Here is an 18,414-nt window from a genome sequence, read left to right as displayed (position 1 = left end):
GTGGTTGCTACCTCATCTCTAAACAGGCATTGAGCACAATTAAAAAGGGCAGGCATTCCATCAAGTGGTTTTCATGTGGGTTTCGCTGGTCTTTCACAAGTTTCCATCAAGTGGTTTTCACGTTTCCTTCCAGGTGAGAATTTTAAAAGGCAAAGGGGACAACGGCTCAAAACAGCTAAGAAGCTCTGCACTAACCGTACTGTTTGCCTGAGCTGCAGAACTTACGCCATCTTTAATTTTATTGCCATCAGCTTAACTTCTCCAAATGGGGCATTCCCATCGATTCATATTTCAGGAAACAAAAAGCAACATCTATGTGGAGCAGCATCCCCGGGGCCAGGTGTGCTAGAGACCCTCTCGGAGGAGGAGCTGGTCCTTCCTCACACTCTCCATGTGAGATGCCAACAGGAATCCGGGAATTTGCCCAAAACGCTCAACACGGGCTTGTTTACTCATAGCTTACACTGAAAACCTGTTTTATTAAGAAAGGGCCAGCTTATGGCAAAATGCAGGTCTGGAGGACCTTCCTCTGTGACAACAAAGACAGTCCCCAGGATGTTCATATTTTATCTTAACCCCTCAGGAACATGACACAGCAATTTTTAGAGGCAACCTCAATTTGAGTCTTTAAAATGAGGTGTGGTACAACTGCTCAGAGGGGCCACATTCAATAAAACACTACCCTAGGCTTTCGGTGTTCATCTTTAATTACATACTTTTATTTTTAAAGCTTGTGGTATAGACTCTCCTGATGCATTTCCTATAAGCATTCATGTCCCCAATCCTGACTACAGGCAATCTTGTAACCTAAGAGGGAAGAGTCTGTTAAAATAGCATTACTTTTGTCTTGTGTTTATGTCAATTTCTTCAGTCAATGCGGTCCATTTTTAAGTGAGCTTCCCCAGGGGCACTTCTTACCTTCTCACGTTTCTCTAGGACCAAAGAAATATGACTTCATGTGCAATGGAAATTACCCTTAGACTTCAGCCGGGAAAACAAAAGGGTTGGCCCTGGAGAATGATGTTTGGGGACACTTGATCGTTGCCTGGGAAGTGTTTAATTAGTTCTGGGCTGCAACTGGGGGTGGGGTGCTGGTACCTGGGTAACTTTTGTAACTGCAACTAAATCTGTGGTTGAACAATCAAAATGTGATGTTTGTTATGGTCTCTGTTCTCACGCCTTACCTTTTTTAGGAATTTGAGGTAAATCTCTCTCTCTCTCTCTCTCACACACACACACACACACACACACACACACACACACACACACACCCCACCCCACCCCACACACATGCAATCTGTAAACTAAGAAAAGTCTTTGTTAAACATAAACAGTGTTTTTCCAAAGCTGTGAATGACTTATTTTCCCAACTAAATTTTAAACAGTGGGGATACCTTATTCTTCCATATATTCCTTTACAGTTCCTTGCTTATTAATAAGCACTCAAAAATATTACTTGATATTTTTTATGGTAATCTATTCAATTATGCTTTATTCCCCCATTATTTCTAGCATTCTACCACAGATGCTGAATGAAATGCTCCAGAGATAAGACCCAAAAGCAGGCAGTAAAAAGTAAAGGGACTATGGTTGCTTTATGTTTGCTGTGGTTGTGTGCTAAAAAAGAAAAAAAAAAAAGAACTCCATTAACAAAAACCATGGGCTCTCTTTGGTCTCTGAAAATAAAGACCAAAGCACTGACATTCAGCATAAGACGCTGTCCTTGGTTAGCAATGTTAGCAGCTGTTCCGGAACGCACTTAGTTGGATTTAATGGAGGCGTTGTGACACTCCCTAAAATGGCTCCTGGGCCCAGGCAGCCAATTTTCTGCCTGTGCCTGTCTATGCTGAGTGGTTCCACAGTGCCCATTAGGAACCGCTGGAGAGCCATTACAGTCAGCAGAGTAAAACACCCTTTCTACTCTTAAAAAAAAAAAAAAGGTGAGATGAATAGGTATTTCTAGGGTGGTCTGAATAAGCCATCATTAACCACCCTGAGGAATGAAGGCAGCTGAACATAGCAATGAAACATCATTTTCTTCCTTTCTGTTGGCCACATTTGCACCAAAAATAAAAAGAAAAAAAAAATCACATAGTATGTGAGAATCTGGATATAAAGAATCCCCAAATTTCAAAGTTGAACAAGACGTAAACCCTGCAGGAATTACGCCTTTTGATGTGCACACTACAAAATTCTGGATCTTCTCCACAGAAGGTCTGGCTCTTTCACTGTTCCAAAGGACGTGGGTAGGAGCAACCAGGCGCCTAGTCTGCTGCTCGTGCTGCAAAGTCTGAATGGGAGCACTGGGGCGAGAGCAGGTAGCCAGGGCTGCTGATTGCTCGGGCCCCCTGCAACTGGCCAGGAAGGCTCAGGGCAGGGGCAAGTGGGGGAAAGGCTAGGGATTTGCATTAAAATGCGAGTCTCCTTCCCAGGCGGCCAGCATTAACCTCAATGGATGTTTCACAGAAGTCTGGTTACTTCTAAAAAGCAAGGCTCTCTATTTGTCATTTTTGTCTAAAACTAGGATTCCTCCCATAACCTTGTATGATAATACACTGAGAAAAGACAAGCATAGCCATGTGCGCATGGGTGCAGGTACCTGGACCTGTGTGTGTGCACATAGGACAGAGAAAACATGAGATAAAGGGTTTGCTTTCCCTCAGAGATCACAGGTTCCCAGAGGGTTAAGTCAGCCCCTTGCATGCAACTGGAACATATATTTGTGTGCTTCATTGTTTAAAGGTTGGGAGCGGGGCTGAAAACACATTCATTACTCCCTGTCATAGAGCAGTTGATGTATTCTAGGCACATACAATTAAGCTATAATTCTACACAACGACAGACTAAACATACAAGTCTAGACAGAGAAGGATGACTAAAAATATTCTTAGACCATTTTAGCATTTTCTTATCATTCTACTGGCAAATATTAGTTGTAAGACCGTGCCTCATTAATGCCAAAGGGAGGAGAGGACCCGCATGATTGAAATTCAAAGCAATGATTTTAATTCTCCACCAAAACCCAATCTCCAGGCAAGATATTTTTAGCAGTCAATCAGCACAAATCTAAAGATGCTCAGCTGTGGTTTGTTTATCTTCCAGGGAAAAGGCATGGGTTCTTAAACAAAACCGCCCATATACACATTACAAAATCAATCACATTGTATGAAGATTTTTGTGAATGTGATCTAGGAGTTATAAAACTAGTGACAAAATGTAAATATGCCAAGGTCTTACTATTTGTTCAGCTGACTAGAAAAATAAACCACAAGAATCTCAGTTTCTTTAAACTGGCAAAGTCTGTAGTCACTTGTGGATGGGAGAAAGCAGAAGAGAAAACCGAACAGTAGAATGGAGTGGAAGAGGTGGCCCACGGATGGGCTAGCACAGGGAAAAGCAGGCTAGCATTCTCACTGCACATCTCACTGCCCTTGCATGGGCACCAACAGGACCGTTTTGCAAACGTCCACGACCCTGCTCTGAGGTACTGCTCTACCTGCGCCTTGTGGCACTGCCTCTCCTTGCTGTCTGGCCCAAAGGACCTTACTAAGCTCAGCCACAGAATGTTGCTGCTCCCACACATAACCAGCAGCTAGCTATGTGCCTTCAAATCATGATGAAGGCAATTGTTTATGGGGGAAACACCTTTAATACAAACTAAAAATTATTACAGAAAGGAAGCCAGCTAAATACCTAAACCTGGTATTTCCCATAGATAATATTAATCAACAAATAGACAAGTCAAATCGATTTTCAACAAGGGAGACAATATTAATACTAGTTTTCATTTATTATTTACTATGGGACAAGCACTGCTTTAAAATCTTTACACACATTAATTCACTTGATCTTCGTGAAAACCCTATGAGGTAGAAGTCATCACCCCCCATTTTACAAACAAGAAAACCGAGGTACAGAATGGTTAAGGTGTTTGCCCAAGATGATACAGCAAGTAAATGGCAGAGCTAGGATCAAGCACAGAGAACAGGTGGTTCAGCTCCAGAATCTGCACTCTTAATTGTTATGCCATGTAACTGGTGAGGAACTGGGTTATCTAAATTTTTAAGTTATTTTAATAGGCAGATAAAAGTGGAAAATGATGGGAAAATTGACACTCATTTTCAGTCTTGTGTCCTGGGAGTGTTTTTTATTTGTTTGTTTGTTGTTTTGAAATGGTGTCTGTCTACAACAGATAACCATGGGGCACTTCCTATAATCCCTAGGAAATCTCCTCCTCCTCTATTACTACATGTAGTTAGGTCTAAAGTTAAATCTGGGAAAGAAACAGATAGGAATGAAAAATGAAATAAATTCTATACGGCATGGTAAGCCTAGCTTTACTCTTGCGGTAAGACTTATAAAAATATTCTCATCTGACATAAAGGTACAAAAACCATATGGTATAACATATAAATTAACATTTTATGACTATTTGAATTCATAAATGTAAGGAAATATAAGACTGTTGCTCTATTTTTAAAAGACTCAGCTGTTGAATTTTCACTTGAGTGAAAGACTGGAGTTTTCATGAAAGAACACCTAGCCTTTTCTCTCAAGATGACTGTTCTTACTTGAGCCAGCTTAGATGTGGCCAGGAATGGCTTTACATCAAGCCAAATCATCAGAGAGCTGCCCTGGCACACAGCAAGCATTTGCTGAATGATCCTTAGGCAAGTCAATCCCAGGACGAGCATTCTGGGGAGCTGGGGACCCACCACCTCACCATTCACGCTACACTACCACCACCTTGTGTAGGGAAAGCACTCATATCCCAGGTTCCTGCTCAAGGGATAACTGTTCAAGATGACTAAACCTTGCCAAGTGGTCTTGAATGAGACCTGCAAATCCTAAGGGATAGCTGAATTGAATCTCAAAACCATATTTAAAAAGTATAAGAGGTTATCCAGTGCAATGGAACAAACCTGGTTGTTCCATTTGCACTCTTTTAGCTGTTATTTGAGGCTGTCATCAGTCTTTTATAAGTGCTCTCTAATTCTTAAAAACTACCAAAGGCATAATAACCAACATGAACGTAAAACAGACATAAGAGCAACCTGAGCCCTGTCTACTTGTGTTAGGGAAGGCAATGAATATTTTACTATAACTCTGCTAGCCTAAAACAAAACAACAACAACAAAATAACAAAAGCAAAACACCAAAAAACGTTTCAGCCTGGATTTGATGCAGGGTGCTGGATTTAGGCTGGTCTCTAAGTGATTGTTGAACGTCTCCTCCTCTCACTCAAGAGTGTTAGCACAATGAAGGTAGTGACTGTTTTATTCGTCACTGTCTCCTCACCCACCTCCCAACCCACAGTGCCTGATACACTGTAGGTGCTATTAAGTATATATTTAACTGATTGAATGAATGGCTTTATTTTTTTTTTAGGGGATCAATCCTTCATCTTGTTCCTTACCTCTAAGGTAACTTAGATTTTTGAAACTCTAAATGCACAGGTTCAGCTAATTCCATTTTGGGGGACCTGAGGTACTTAAGTTAGCTTTTATAGAATTTCACCTGAGTGGGGTTAAAGACCACTAGATTTGGACCCTCTTAAAACAGACTTCAAATTTTCCCATAAAACCTTTCCAGTTTGTTCAGGAAAAGCTAAAGGCTTTCTTGGGCCCAATCCAGTGATCACCCTGTGATCTCCACACATCCCGATTTTGTGGTCTTCTGCTCTAACATCTCTTCTCTCTAAAACATGCTTACCTGAAACTGAATCTGACACGCGCTTTTATCATCTATGATAGTCTAGATTAGAAACCTTCATGCTCCCCACGCACGCAGGGGCACCAGTACAATGGATCCATTCTAGATGCTGGGTTCCCAGAGGGGAGGCCTAAGCCTGTAGAGTGTACTCACAGGCTTGAGAGGGAAGTCAAGATATCAGTCCTTTCTGGAGATGCCAAGAATGGTGAGGATGCTGTGTGTTCAGAGGCTAACCTCCAAACATAGCATCTAGCATAGCACTGATACAACTAGGCCGGCAACCAATCCTAACTGCAGGAGATGGCGGGAAAGAAGAGAAGAACGGGGTATATTAGGCTACAGTGGCAGTCTGGGGAGACTTGATCTTCCTAGTCCACATGAGTAATACTAGGTCTTTAGTCAAAAAATTGTCAATTCTTCACCAATTCTTGGAGCCTTTCATTTTGTAATACGCAGGTGTCATTCTATAAAGTCAATCCAGATATGAATGAACATAATGAGAACCATATGATCTGTTTACAAAAAAAATACATGTATGTGTGTGTGCATATATATATACATACTCTTACAATCAGTCATAGTAAGAAAGCCAGAACAACCTACAGAGAAAGAATAAAAACTTGGTTCTTACTCTTTGAAATAAACATACTTGCTGGCAAGGGCTCTTCCCTTACTTTTTGTGTGAAGGTTTTAAAAGTTATGGAGATTTTGCAAGACATAAAAATACAACACAATAATAACAAGAGAAACAACATTATACTGTACCTTTCCTTCAGCAAATCACATGCTGTCTGATAGTCTCTGGATCATTCTTTTTTTTTCTCAGTGCAAAGTTACTTAGCTGATTTTTCATGTGACTTTGCAGCAAGTTTAACTTTTAATGAACCATTTTTTGCTAAGAGTTTCTTAGCACATTTACTCAATTTCATGCATGAAAGCTAACAGTTCACTTGGATAACTAAAATGTATAGGATTTTATTCTACTATCAAACTCAGAAGGAAGAACAGGGACAGTCCCACGGGCATATCACTGCAGCCAAGTGTGATTCATGAAGGCAGTAACATTCTGTAAAAGTGGTTTCAAAAACAAAGCTAATGGAATATGATCTAATCGGTCAAAAAAGGCTGAACTACAATTAGCAATCATACAATAAAAGCATGTAGACAGAAAAGAGCTTTCTCTATTTTACATAAAATTCAAGAGATAGGCAAAAAATAAAATGTAATACAATATCTCTGATAAGTCAATGGCAAAGCTTTTGAGAAACATATCCCAGGTTTGGAGTCTTTATGGACCAGAAACTGTCTCATAATCCCCAAATGTGACCAACTGGGAGAAATATGGGTCACTGCTCACATGAGAAGGCAACATGAGTCAGCACAAATTTATCCACAGTGCCAGAGACATGGCCAGAGCCCATCCCCAGTGAGGCGCTGGTTAGCAGGAACACCATCATATATGACAAACGTGTGTGTCCTTACCTTGATTTTCTGGAGGATTCTTTTTCATCTCTGAAAAAAAGGCTATTTTAACAGCAGTATGGAATATCACACTCTTTTGCCCCCACTGAGAAAGATAATTTATAATGCAGTGGCGGGTGATAATGCAATGATAAAATGATGATGTCTATTTTGTTTTGAAATGCAGTAGATGTTTCCTTTTTCTTTTGAGGGAAGGGAGTTATGGGGGCATCCAACTTATATTCATAACTCCATTTCAGCAAAATTAACATTTAAATAGTTTACAGTCCTTTGAGCTCAGAGCACAGTGAGACAACCAAAAAAAAAAAAAATTACTTCTCATTAATAATCCACAAAATAGATATCCCACACAGAGATAAAAGAGTTGACTTCCTTAAACTGTGGCTGCTGGCTAACCTGGATAATAACAAATACAAAGAATCTTTTAGCAATGAGTCTTTTTGATGCCCCCGGTAAAGCTTTCTTTGTCCCTTCAAATTCTAGGCTGACTAATACTGAACGGAAGCCTCACCTGGAACTTCAGGAGAGAATCTTGCAGAATGTCGAGATACAAAAAGTTTGAGTTCTTGGTCCAAGTTGCATTCAATCAGGTTTGTGTCCCATGATCGGATTCCTAAGCAGGGAAAGGAAGACAGTTGACAAACTTCCAGTTAGTCATTTCAGAGTGGTTTGGAAAACGTCACTGTAACATTTCTCAGGCTTTAAGGAAGGATGTGGAAACTCCTTTTCTAAAGAGTGTGGTGACTATCAGTGGATGCCCACAGAATGGGAGGGCCAGGAGGTCTCTCCACCAGGCCACAAGGGAGGGATAACTAGCAGTGTGGACTGAACTTCTGCCCTTCATAAAATGTAAATACAGCTTTTCTGGAAGAGTAAAAGAAAACAGTTATTAGGAAAATGACAGGCTCTGCTCCAGGGAGGGAATAGAAAGGGCAGGAAGATGGCTAGTTCTTTAGTAGCTAAGAGGCCACCAGGCTCTCTCTCACTTTCTCATGGTCCACTTGTAGGTGGCAAGAAAATGTAGAAGGAAGGTGGGGAAGGCACATGAGAGCTCCTATTCAAGCCCAGGCCTGCATTTTTAAGATGTGCTGGTAGTGTGCACATATGATTTCTTTCCTTTACCCATCCCATTTCTGACCTTGGTTTCTCAACTTCTGGTCAATCCACAATGTGTGATCTTTGATAAGCAGGCTGGATCTCAATCTTTAAGACTTGGCCTGTCTGTCCTCCCAGGCATTTCTTTTACCTGACTACCTTGGCAGGCAGCTCTCTCATTCACAATTGTTAGCTGTATTGAGTTTTCTTATTCAGAGGCAAAGAAATGTGGCAACTTTTTATACTTATAAAACTTCTACGGAGTGGGGGACATGAACCAGCTATTCCCACAAAAGTTCAGACTTCTTTTCACTAGGCTGAAAGGAACATCAGGGGTGAGAGCAACATGGATCAAGAGGCAGAATGAGGGTGGTTTCCTGTGCTCGTGCCTGACCTTCCTAGTCCTTCCTCCTTCCTGTGCTCTCCCAGAGGGGATCAGAGAAGGGAGACCTGGGGAGCAAGCCAGGGCAAGTAGGGGAACCTCAGAACGCTGGAATGTGAAAAAAAAATTTTTTTTTCTCAAAATAGATGCTCATGGTGGAAACAGTATGTAGTTTCCATGATTGTACCCTTGTATAGAACATCCTCAATCACCAGGAACAGACTTCTGGGACAACTAACATTTACTGTGTACCTCCTAAGGGAAGGGACTTGAACCTCCAGGTGTAACACAGCAGGTGAACTATCTCTAAATAAGCACTGAGTCATTTAATCATTTTTGTTGGTCATTAGTTATGCATACAGACTTAAGAATATAAATGTCAGTTTGTTAATTTAAACACACTTCTAAATCCTTAATGCATATTTGTATTTATCCTGTTTATGTTTTATTCAGTCTTCCTATCTTGCAAAGAATAAATGTAAATTTTTTCTATCTATATTTGAGCATACTTCAAATAGTTTGAGGGAAAATAGAATTAAAAGATAACACAAATCTTTCCATGAAGTTTTCAAGACCCCTCACATATATAAATTATAAAAAGATTCTAGGCACTCAGTTCACTGCACATCTAAAATATCTTCAAATTACACACCAGAGAAGATCTTTTCAATCATGAGGAATATTTTAAAACGGATGTATGTCTGCTAAACAGAGGCAGAAATTTCTCATACAATCAATGGGAAGAATTCAGGTGTGGAAGAGTTAACATTCCTAAAGAGAGGTTAAATTATAAGGGAGAATTTTATGAGTCTCCCTGGAAATATTAATAGCCTAGGTTTGCATTTGTGCTAATGGAGTATTTAAATTTTAACAAGAAAGGCATGTTGAGATTTTGTGGCTCTTTCTAATGCAGAAATGATAAATGGGTTCTTTTTGTTTCACGGAGGGCTTGACATGTTGAGAGGTCTGAATTCATTAGAATATTTTACTTCAACGTATACACTATATACGAGTCTAGTGTGAAAAATCATTGAGTTCCTGTCTGAACTGCTTAATTGGTATTTTTGACTGAATTCTCTGCACTCCAGGCCTGAGCTCCACTTTGTCTTCTGGCTTGTCAAGCTGGGTCAATAAGTTAATAATGAGACACATGTATTTAAATTAAACTCATACAATTTTTCTGTCTTTGTTCTAAGTAATGTCTAAATTGCTACATTATTTGAGTGACTTCATCTGGGGTCAACATAGACTTGCTCTTACAATGTCGTTTGCCATTTATCCCTTGGCTTCAATTAACTTGTCATGACACAAGCAATTAAATGTTTGCTTTACATTTATATATATATTTTTTATTTTATATACTTATGTATTTCTAATTTAGCAATGGAAAAGGTCCTAAATGATAAGAAACCCCCTTTGTAATTTTTAAATTACACTAGTAAACAGATGATAAAAATACTATTCCTCATTTTTATACTTCCAATGAAATTAAAAATTAAAAATTGAGCAATTTCAAGCAAAATTTTTCTTAACAATGCACAATCACTATTACCACTTATAAAATAAAGATTACAATGGATTTACTAGTTATTTTAGTTAGAAAGGAAAATTTTGGAACCAGACCACTTTCTATACCAATTTTAGATGTAAAATACGTTGTAATTACTTTGTACCTCCACCTAGATAATAAAAAAGAGAAAGTGTATTTTTCAATTAAAGTTTATATTGCATGTAATGGTTTATGTAGGTCTCCTTTGTGCCTAACAGGGAGCCCACAGAGAGCCCTCTAAAGTTTACAGGACAGAAAACTATCTTCTTTGACCCTTCCCACATTCTTCCCTCTCTGAATCCATGGCTGGAAGGGATCCTGGGGTGTCAGTAAAGAGGTTCTGAAAAGGCTTCAGAATCAGGTCATCCTGGTCTCTGATGGGAGCAGAGAAGCCATGATAAAATTCCTCACACTTTTACTGATTATTCCCCCAATATACCCCAAGTCAAGCTCTTTCCTGAAGCTTTGCTTCTCCAGCACCCTAAGATAACTGTGCCCCTTAGTGGCTTACCCAAGTGGGAGCAGAACAACTCCAGGCAGCTGGAGAATGTCTGGGCCCAGAGGGCATCTGTCTCCCCTGAGAATGCTCTGACTATCTCCTAGCTCTGGAAGTGAACTATCAGTTGGTCTATCTCTGCTGACCAGGAGTTACAATGGATCTTTCCTTCTCAGTTCTCTGACCCCAGGTGGTGGCAATGTACAAAGGGAAGGCTAACGTGCACATGACATTTACAGACAGTAATAAAAGAAAAGTAAAAAGGGTGAGGGGTGATCACAGAGCAAGCCTGGGTGAAAAATGAGGAAGAGCCTGGTACCCTCCATGTATACAGGCTAGACTGCTCCAAGTTTACCAATCACGCAAGCATTTTGCAGGATTGTTGAATAAAACCAACAATCTTAAAAAGCACTTCCATCTAAAGTCTAAAATCTATATTCCTAAAAGAGACAGTAGATTGCAGAAAGCAGAATAAAGTGACCATGCTTTGCATGTTGATGGCACATGGATTCTATGTGACAGTTATCTGGGCCTTTGACACGTTGATTTTCCTCTATGGGCTTTAGTTGCTCCCTCTGAGAAATAGGCTTTTGAGGGTTTTTTTTTTTTTTTTTCTCCAAACACCTAAATGATTGTCCTATAATCATTAAGATCTGCTTTGTAAAACTATGGTAAAAAATCATCTGAAATCAGATTAGAACCATAAAGTAAAGAAACAGAATTAAAATAAGGAAAATGTAAGTTCAGGAAGGCTTTATTCTCAGAGAAAATATTTCCTACTTTTTTCCCTTGACCTAACCTTCATTTTTTTTTCTTTTTTTAAAAAAGCCAGCAAATTGATGTTCATAACATGTGTGTTATATGTAATGCAGACAATTATCTTATACACAGATAAAAGCACTGATGATAAATAATTTAGTCTTAGATAACATCTTACAATAGAAACAAACATGAAGTGATTTATAGTAATTTATTTATTGGTCTAAAAGTTAGAATTTATTTTAAAAAGTAGCCCGTACAGAAGTTTAACAATGAATCATCAATTTAATGACCTTAAGTTTTGGGACTGGCTGTGTTTCAGCATGGATCACAGAGCCCTTAGTGAATAATACCAACTAAGAAGCACAAGCAGAAATCCATCTGCCTTTTTGACTTCAAAAGTATAACAATGAATATAATAAATTTAACAATTTCCAACATTTCATTTAACTCCTACCACATATGGCTTCAGTTTGTTTTTGTTTTTTCTGTAAAAAGAAAATGAAAACTAAACCCCAATCTTTCCTGGGTTCTTAATTCTCTTACCATCTTGGACTGAACACATTCAATGGCGTGACATCAAAATGTTACAATGTATAATCAGTTATGCTTAAACATCTAAAAATCCAGGGCAGTAGATGTATCTTTTCATGAGCAAATCTTGCTGATTCCTAATGTTAACTAGAGGAAAATTTGTACTCTTTAACAGTAATGGAAAATATCAAACTGACACTTAGTATTCCTTATATGTTTTACTTCCTCTAAAAAAATGAAATGAAACAGTGAAAACTCCTTTCATAAAGCTCTAGAATTCAGTTCACAAGGCAGGGACGTTTGTAGTCTATGTACTAAAATAAACATGAGGAGCGGGGGGGGGGGGTCTGCTAAAAATGAGGACAACTGCTAAGTCCATGGTGGGGGTTAATGAGGGAGGGGACAAAGGAGGTGCCGAGGAGTAGTAGCTGGTGGTAGTGACAATGGTTTGGAATAAAGTCCTGCATAACTAAACAAATAAAGCTAGACCAGTTGGAGGAAACACTATTATTTCAAATGCTGAAGAAGAAATGACAAAACCCTACATTATGCTTTTTGAATATAGTTGAGAATGACCCTCTCTCTTCCTTGGTTTCAAGAAGCATTTACTAAGCATCCACAGTGGAATGTTTCAGGCCTGTTGATTTAGTGCATTACCACCATCTCTTTATAGATTTACAGATTGTTTTCTAGGCTTCTCAGAGAGCCCTCAGTAATCAGATAGCAAGAATCCAAGTCGCCAGGGTCTCCAAACCCACAGAGCCTCAGTTAAGGTGGGAGGGGAAATAGGAAGAAAGAGTAACAGGAGGAACTGCTTTCACAGCCTGCAGCACACAAGCAGAGCTGGGCCCCCTGAGGCAGCTCCATCTTCCTTCACACAGCACAGCTGGCAGGCACCAGCAACAACAGCAGTGGCATCAGAGTGACCTCTGGAGGAGGCCCACCCAGCTGGGACCTGAGGGCTGAAGCAGCAGCGTGTCATGAACAGGGAAACAGAGCCTTCCTGCCCTGTTGCTACGTCATCTCAGACCAGCTGAAAAGCTATGGGAGCAGTATTTTCACTTAGCACTGGAAGGCCCTGCAGCTTGAGCTGCATCTGAGACCCCAGGACCCAGGAGAGCAATCTCCAGAGAAAAAGCAGCATCTGTTACTGTGTGTAAGGAAATGGCTCTGCTCACTCACTTGGTTGATTCTTAATGGGATCAATACAGCCATTTCAGAGTTCCATGTGAAACCTGACCAAATTAGGGAATTAAAAATCAGGAAGACATGGTGATTGCAAAGAGAACACGGGGGCTTCTGGGATTCCAGTAATGTCCTTTTTGTGATCTGAGCAACACAGGTGTGTTCCGTTTGGGAAAATTCATTGAGCTGTTCATCTATAATTTGTGCCCTTTCCTTTCTATATAATACTCTTCAATAGAATTTTTTAAAATGAAGAAAAATCAGGAAGGCCAATTTGAATTTTATCACTAAGTGTTAGTAGTGTAAAAAAGAGTAAAGACAAGGATCACTTCACAACAGTACGTAGATGCATCTCTTTGCTCCTCAAACAGAAGCGGCCTGAATAAACCCCCTGAGGAATGGGGCACTGAAAGGATGATCAGCTGAGTAAAGAAAGCAAGAAGATAATTATCATGGAAGGCAACTGCTGAACCATCTCCCTGCATGGGGCGCTGCCCACAAGTGGATGACTGTACAAAGGCAAGCTCTGAAAATCGTTCCATTGAAATGTCCCTCTGATGTTGGCCTGCCCTGCACTAACATCATGACAGGGTCAGAAAACGAGTGACGCTGCAGAACTGGCACTTCTGTCAATTATGAGTGGTGTGACCTTGAGTCCGTCTCCTTACCCTTCCTGCCTCTCTGGACCCCCTTTTCTAAAATGGGGGTGATGATCCCTCTCCTGGCACCACACCGGTGGTTATGAAAATTTTGTAGACAGAGAAGCACCTACTGATATATTATTATTTTCCAGCAATGATACTGACCAATGATTTTAAAAAAAAAAAAAAAAGGCATTGATTCCTACAACAGCCACACCCAAAGTCAGTACGTGTGAAATTTTTCAAGGAGAAAAATGTGCAAATACAGTAAAATTAGAACAGATCAGATCAAAGGCCTATAGTTTGAAAATAGTTATTAAGATGCTCAAATAAAGCATTTCACTATTGAAATATCTCTTATTCCTGAATTTTTTTGAATAAAATACTTTCTGCTCACATTTTTTTTTAAGCTGAGGGGAAAATCAGTGCTTTAAAGTTAAACAAAAGAATCAGGTTTGCAACTCCAGTCCCCACCCTGTAGCCTTTTGTTCTTGGGACAAGTGGCCGTTTCCAAATGCAGAGGCAGACGACAAGCGTTTATTTTTCCATCTAAACCGAGGTTTTTCTTTCGTCTGTTATTGGGGTGGGAGTGGGGGGGAGCACGGGACGAAGGCTGCGTGAACGCCCTTTGTCCGCCTCGGGCTGCCGTAGAGACCGCAGTGCGGACTGCACCACGCCCACCAGCCGGTATTTCTGGGCAGAAACATTTCAGCACCACCCCAAGAGAATAGAGCGCGGGCTATGGCTGCGGAGGGACCCGGCCACCTCTGTCAGGGGCAAGGGGAGGGCCAGGACGCCGGGAGTAAAGGGAAAGGCAGAGATCAGAGCTGCCCCCCCGGGGGTTGCGAGCGCAACAAAGCCGGGCAGAGGGAGAGGTGGGGGCGCGCAGCCCCGCCAGCCGCACCCAACGGGGGCGCCGCAGTGCGGGGGGCAGGTGCGGCGGGGGGGGGGGGGCACTGCGGCAGCCCGGGTGGGGCTGGGGGGCGGGTCGGTCCGCGCGCCCGAGGCGGCGCCCGCCGGACACTGACGGCCCCGCCCAGGGTTCCCGGCGAACCGCTACTCGGTCTCTGCGGAGCGCACTCCTGGTGGGTACATCGGGAGAGGAGCAGGCGTTCCCCGCTGGCGTCTTCCCCCCACCCCCTTTCAAGCTATCAGTCCCAAAGCTGAGACTTTTAAAAGAAGCCCCACCCCGCAACTTGGGGTCCCATTGTCCTTTCTGAAAGCTGCAGCCAAGGCCCCAGGGGCGGTAGCGAGGCGGGCTCCTGGGAACGAAGTGCAGGCGGTTCTCCATCCTCGCGTCCCGAGGGGTGGGGGAGCGGGCGTGGCCCTAGGACTAGCCTCGTCATTCCGAGGAAAGAAAGAATCGGGAGCTTTTAAGCCAGCAAAGGCACTACTCGGGGGCTGAGGTGGCCGCGGTGAGGATGACTCCCGCGCGGGCTCTGGCACATGGTGCTTCAGCCCCGGGTCTGCGGGGGTGGGGGGTCCCAGTCTTTTGCTGAGGCTAGAGGGGGGCTGAAAGGAGTGGTTGCATCAGGTCTCCCCCGCCCTCTTGCCTCCTGCGGATGAGGCTTTATTGTGGTCTCTGACACCTGCATTTCACTTAGCGGGAGAGGCGGTGGCGAATTCGGCAGGACCCAGCCTGGTGACAGATCCCTCAAGGTTATTTGAGACTCTCCCTCTAATAACCAAATAAATGTAATCATTTAATAATTCGGATTATTCTCCGAAATTAGCCCAGAAGAGAGTCTGGACCGAGTGCGGGAGGTGGCAGGGAGAGGCGTGGGTGAGGGGCGCGCCTGGGTGGGGTCGTGTGTGCGCGTCTCCCCGCGCGCGTCCCTGGGGGCGTGGGGCCGCTTACCGAGCTCGATATTGCCGATGGCGCGCCGCAGGTGCTCCTCTGTCACGATCTCGCCGACGACCACCAGCAAGTAGAACTTGCTGTCGAGGAAGCGGTGCGACAGGCTAGGCGAGGTGGTCGCCGGTGGGTTGGCGATGCTGCCGGATGGCTCCGGCTCGGTGGCTTCCACCACCACGGTCGCCATCCTGCGGGCCCGCTGTGCCTCCGTGAAGCGTCTCGCTCCTGCCGCTCCTCTCCTCTGCGGCAGGAGGAAGGATTATCTGCGAAGGTGCCGTCTCCGCTCCGCCCCCTGCGTCCCCCTCCTCCTGGCGCCTCCCCCTCCGCCCTCTCCCAGCGCCGCGGACAGTGCGCGGCGGAGAGGAGCGGGGAGTGAGGGCGGGCGGGGAGGCGGCGCCGCTTTTATATGGAGCCCAGGCAGGGAGCCGGGGGGAGGGGGGGAAGGAAGAGGAGGAGGAAAGGACCACCCGGTACATCCTCACGCGGTGGCTGCCTCCGCTCTTCCAGCCGTTGGCCCGGGGCTGATGTCATCTGCAGCAAATCATCTCGCCCGCGGCCCGGAAGCTGGAAGGACGAGGTGTGCGGACAATGGTCTGGGCAGGGCCGCGAGCCACGGGGCTGGGGGACCCAAAGGGTTCCTGTTACAGCCCTGAAGGGGAAAGGCACTGCAAACCCACCGCCACTCACACACCCACTGCCCGGTCCAAACCCTCCTCCCCCCGTGCAGGAGAATGGGATGAGTTTTCATTTTCGCAGTGGGGGTATTTCCCTTGTCCAGGGGGCACAAGTCAGGCCTCTGCCTTGTGTCCCATCTGTGATGAAGCCAGGTTCTCAGGACCTGGGGTAGCTACAGCGGACTTCGTGCTGAAGGTACACCGGCCAGGAAGATGGAACCTGTGTTTTCTTTGACCTTGTGGATTTAGGAAGACGTATTTACCGATATTTACTGATGGCAATATTTACCACCTTCGCTTAATACATCAAAAATGCAAAACCTAAACATACTGTTGTTCGGACTTTGGACTCTGCAAGGGCCAGGGTGAAAAAGTACTGGCTTTGTGGGTGTTCATGGGAAATGAGAGGAATACGGATATATTTTCTTAGATACAGATTTCTTAACAATACACTGAACAGATAGTATCAAACATAACAAAGAATAAGAAGATTCTGTCTCTACCCAGCAGGATTACAGTGACTATAATGTTCTTTTCAGTTCTTTGGGGAACACACAAGCAAAATTATTTCATGTGACAATGATGTCTTTTAAAATATATGTAGCACTGGGAATTTTTATTGCCTTTTTCTATATTTAGAAGAACTCATAAAAATGTTTTTCAAAGGCAGCCCATCTACAACCATTTCTTACAAACATGCTGAATACAGCTTCTGTCTCAGGAAAGGAGGGGAGGGAGAAGGAACAAAATGTGCAAACATGGTACCATCACAAGAGACTGGTATGTTAGAGTTTTAGGGAAGAGGAATGGGTGGAAATTAGAGTAGTCAATACAGCTTTAATAATAGAATGCATATTAGTAAAAAAAAAAAAAAAAAAAAAAGAAAGAAAGAAAAAATCACCTGGATAGTCTGTTTCCAAAATAATAACCCAGTGTCTTAGGTGTTAACTGCCATGACTTACTGGTTATGTACCCTTTGCTCTTACCTCTTTCCTGAAACCCTGGCATGGGAGACATGGTGGCCAGCCAAAGGCTGTGATCCATCTACACACCATTCTGATTGATGGGGAATAAAGATACTGTCTGGCGCTCAACATTTGAGACCTGTGACAAGCCCACTGGAGAACTGCATTCACCAGTAAACAGAGCCTAAGAGTTTCCAAGTGAGATGGTAACAGCTCATATCTTGGTCAAGACAGTCAATTGCTGTTAGGTGAGGCCAGCACCAGAGCCCATAATGGGGATGAGCACTGTTCTCCAAAGGTCAGCCACTGGAGTCAATACTCGTCTAGTGATTTTCTTGCCCCATTTTTTTGAACCATAATTATTCTGATGTATGTAATGGTTTTCTTTTACTCAATTTATTTCTTTTACTTAAATTTATTTTTAAATGAAATTCTTTATTGCTATATAAATGGAAACACTAATATCACTTATAAATAGAAGGTATCCCTAAAATTATACACAATGAAAATAAGATGGGATTAAAATCCTGCTACATGCTGTTGTTATCATTTGCTCGAGCCCCTGAGCATGAGGATACCCTCTCTTGGTTAAAAACAGATATTAGCAAGTATTAGAGGGTGTTAAAGACATACTAGCACCTGAGTTGTTCTCCATGTTATAACAGAAGGTTAGATGAAAATTAACAGAAGAGCTTTACTTACTGTGTGAATCTATACAATTAAATGCCATGACCATGAACCACGTAAGTCATCACGCACACTTTGAAAAATAGGCATAATGGGAGAACACAGACTAGGGATGCAGACTGCTATTTACAGCTCTGTAATTTTTTTTTTTTTTTTTGATCTTCAGTCTCATTTATATAGTGGGATAAATATCACCTTTATAATTGTTTGAGTAACTGTGTAAGAGAAGAGTAAATGATATATCATGTGTAAGCAGCTAATACAGTGCTTGGGATATAGTAAGCAATCAAGGCATGGTTGATAAATTGACCTGTTTTCTCCCAGTTCCTTGAACAATGGAGTAAAAGTAGCCTTACAAAATGTTCAAGGGACACCTGTACCATCTCCTCTGAAACAAG

General features: G+C 42.6%; 1 protein-coding gene across 1 annotated transcript in view; it reads right to left on the bottom strand.

The window, feature by feature from the left end:
- Positions 1 to 16,026, bottom strand: part of MAP1B (microtubule associated protein 1B) — a 93,454-nt gene extending 77,428 nt beyond the window's left edge. Inside the window, exons 1-2 of the mRNA XM_063088219.1 lie at positions 15,694 to 16,026; positions 7,706 to 7,807 (exon numbers count right to left, since the gene is read on the bottom strand). Coding sequence (XP_062944289.1) covers positions 7,706 to 7,807; positions 15,694 to 15,877 — 286 coding nt within the window. The 5' untranslated portion in view covers positions 15,878 to 16,026. The remainder of the gene's footprint in view (positions 1 to 7,705; positions 7,808 to 15,693) is intronic.
- Between the last annotated feature and the right edge of the window lie 2,388 nt (positions 16,027 to 18,414).

The sequence above is a fragment of the Cynocephalus volans genome, chromosome 2, assembly GCF_027409185.1.
Source record: "Cynocephalus volans isolate mCynVol1 chromosome 2, mCynVol1.pri, whole genome shotgun sequence".
Taxonomy (NCBI): domain Eukaryota; kingdom Metazoa; phylum Chordata; class Mammalia; order Dermoptera; family Cynocephalidae; genus Cynocephalus; species Cynocephalus volans.
The sequence above is the reverse complement of the archived record's forward strand: the minus strand, read 5'-3'. Positions and strand labels throughout refer to the sequence as shown.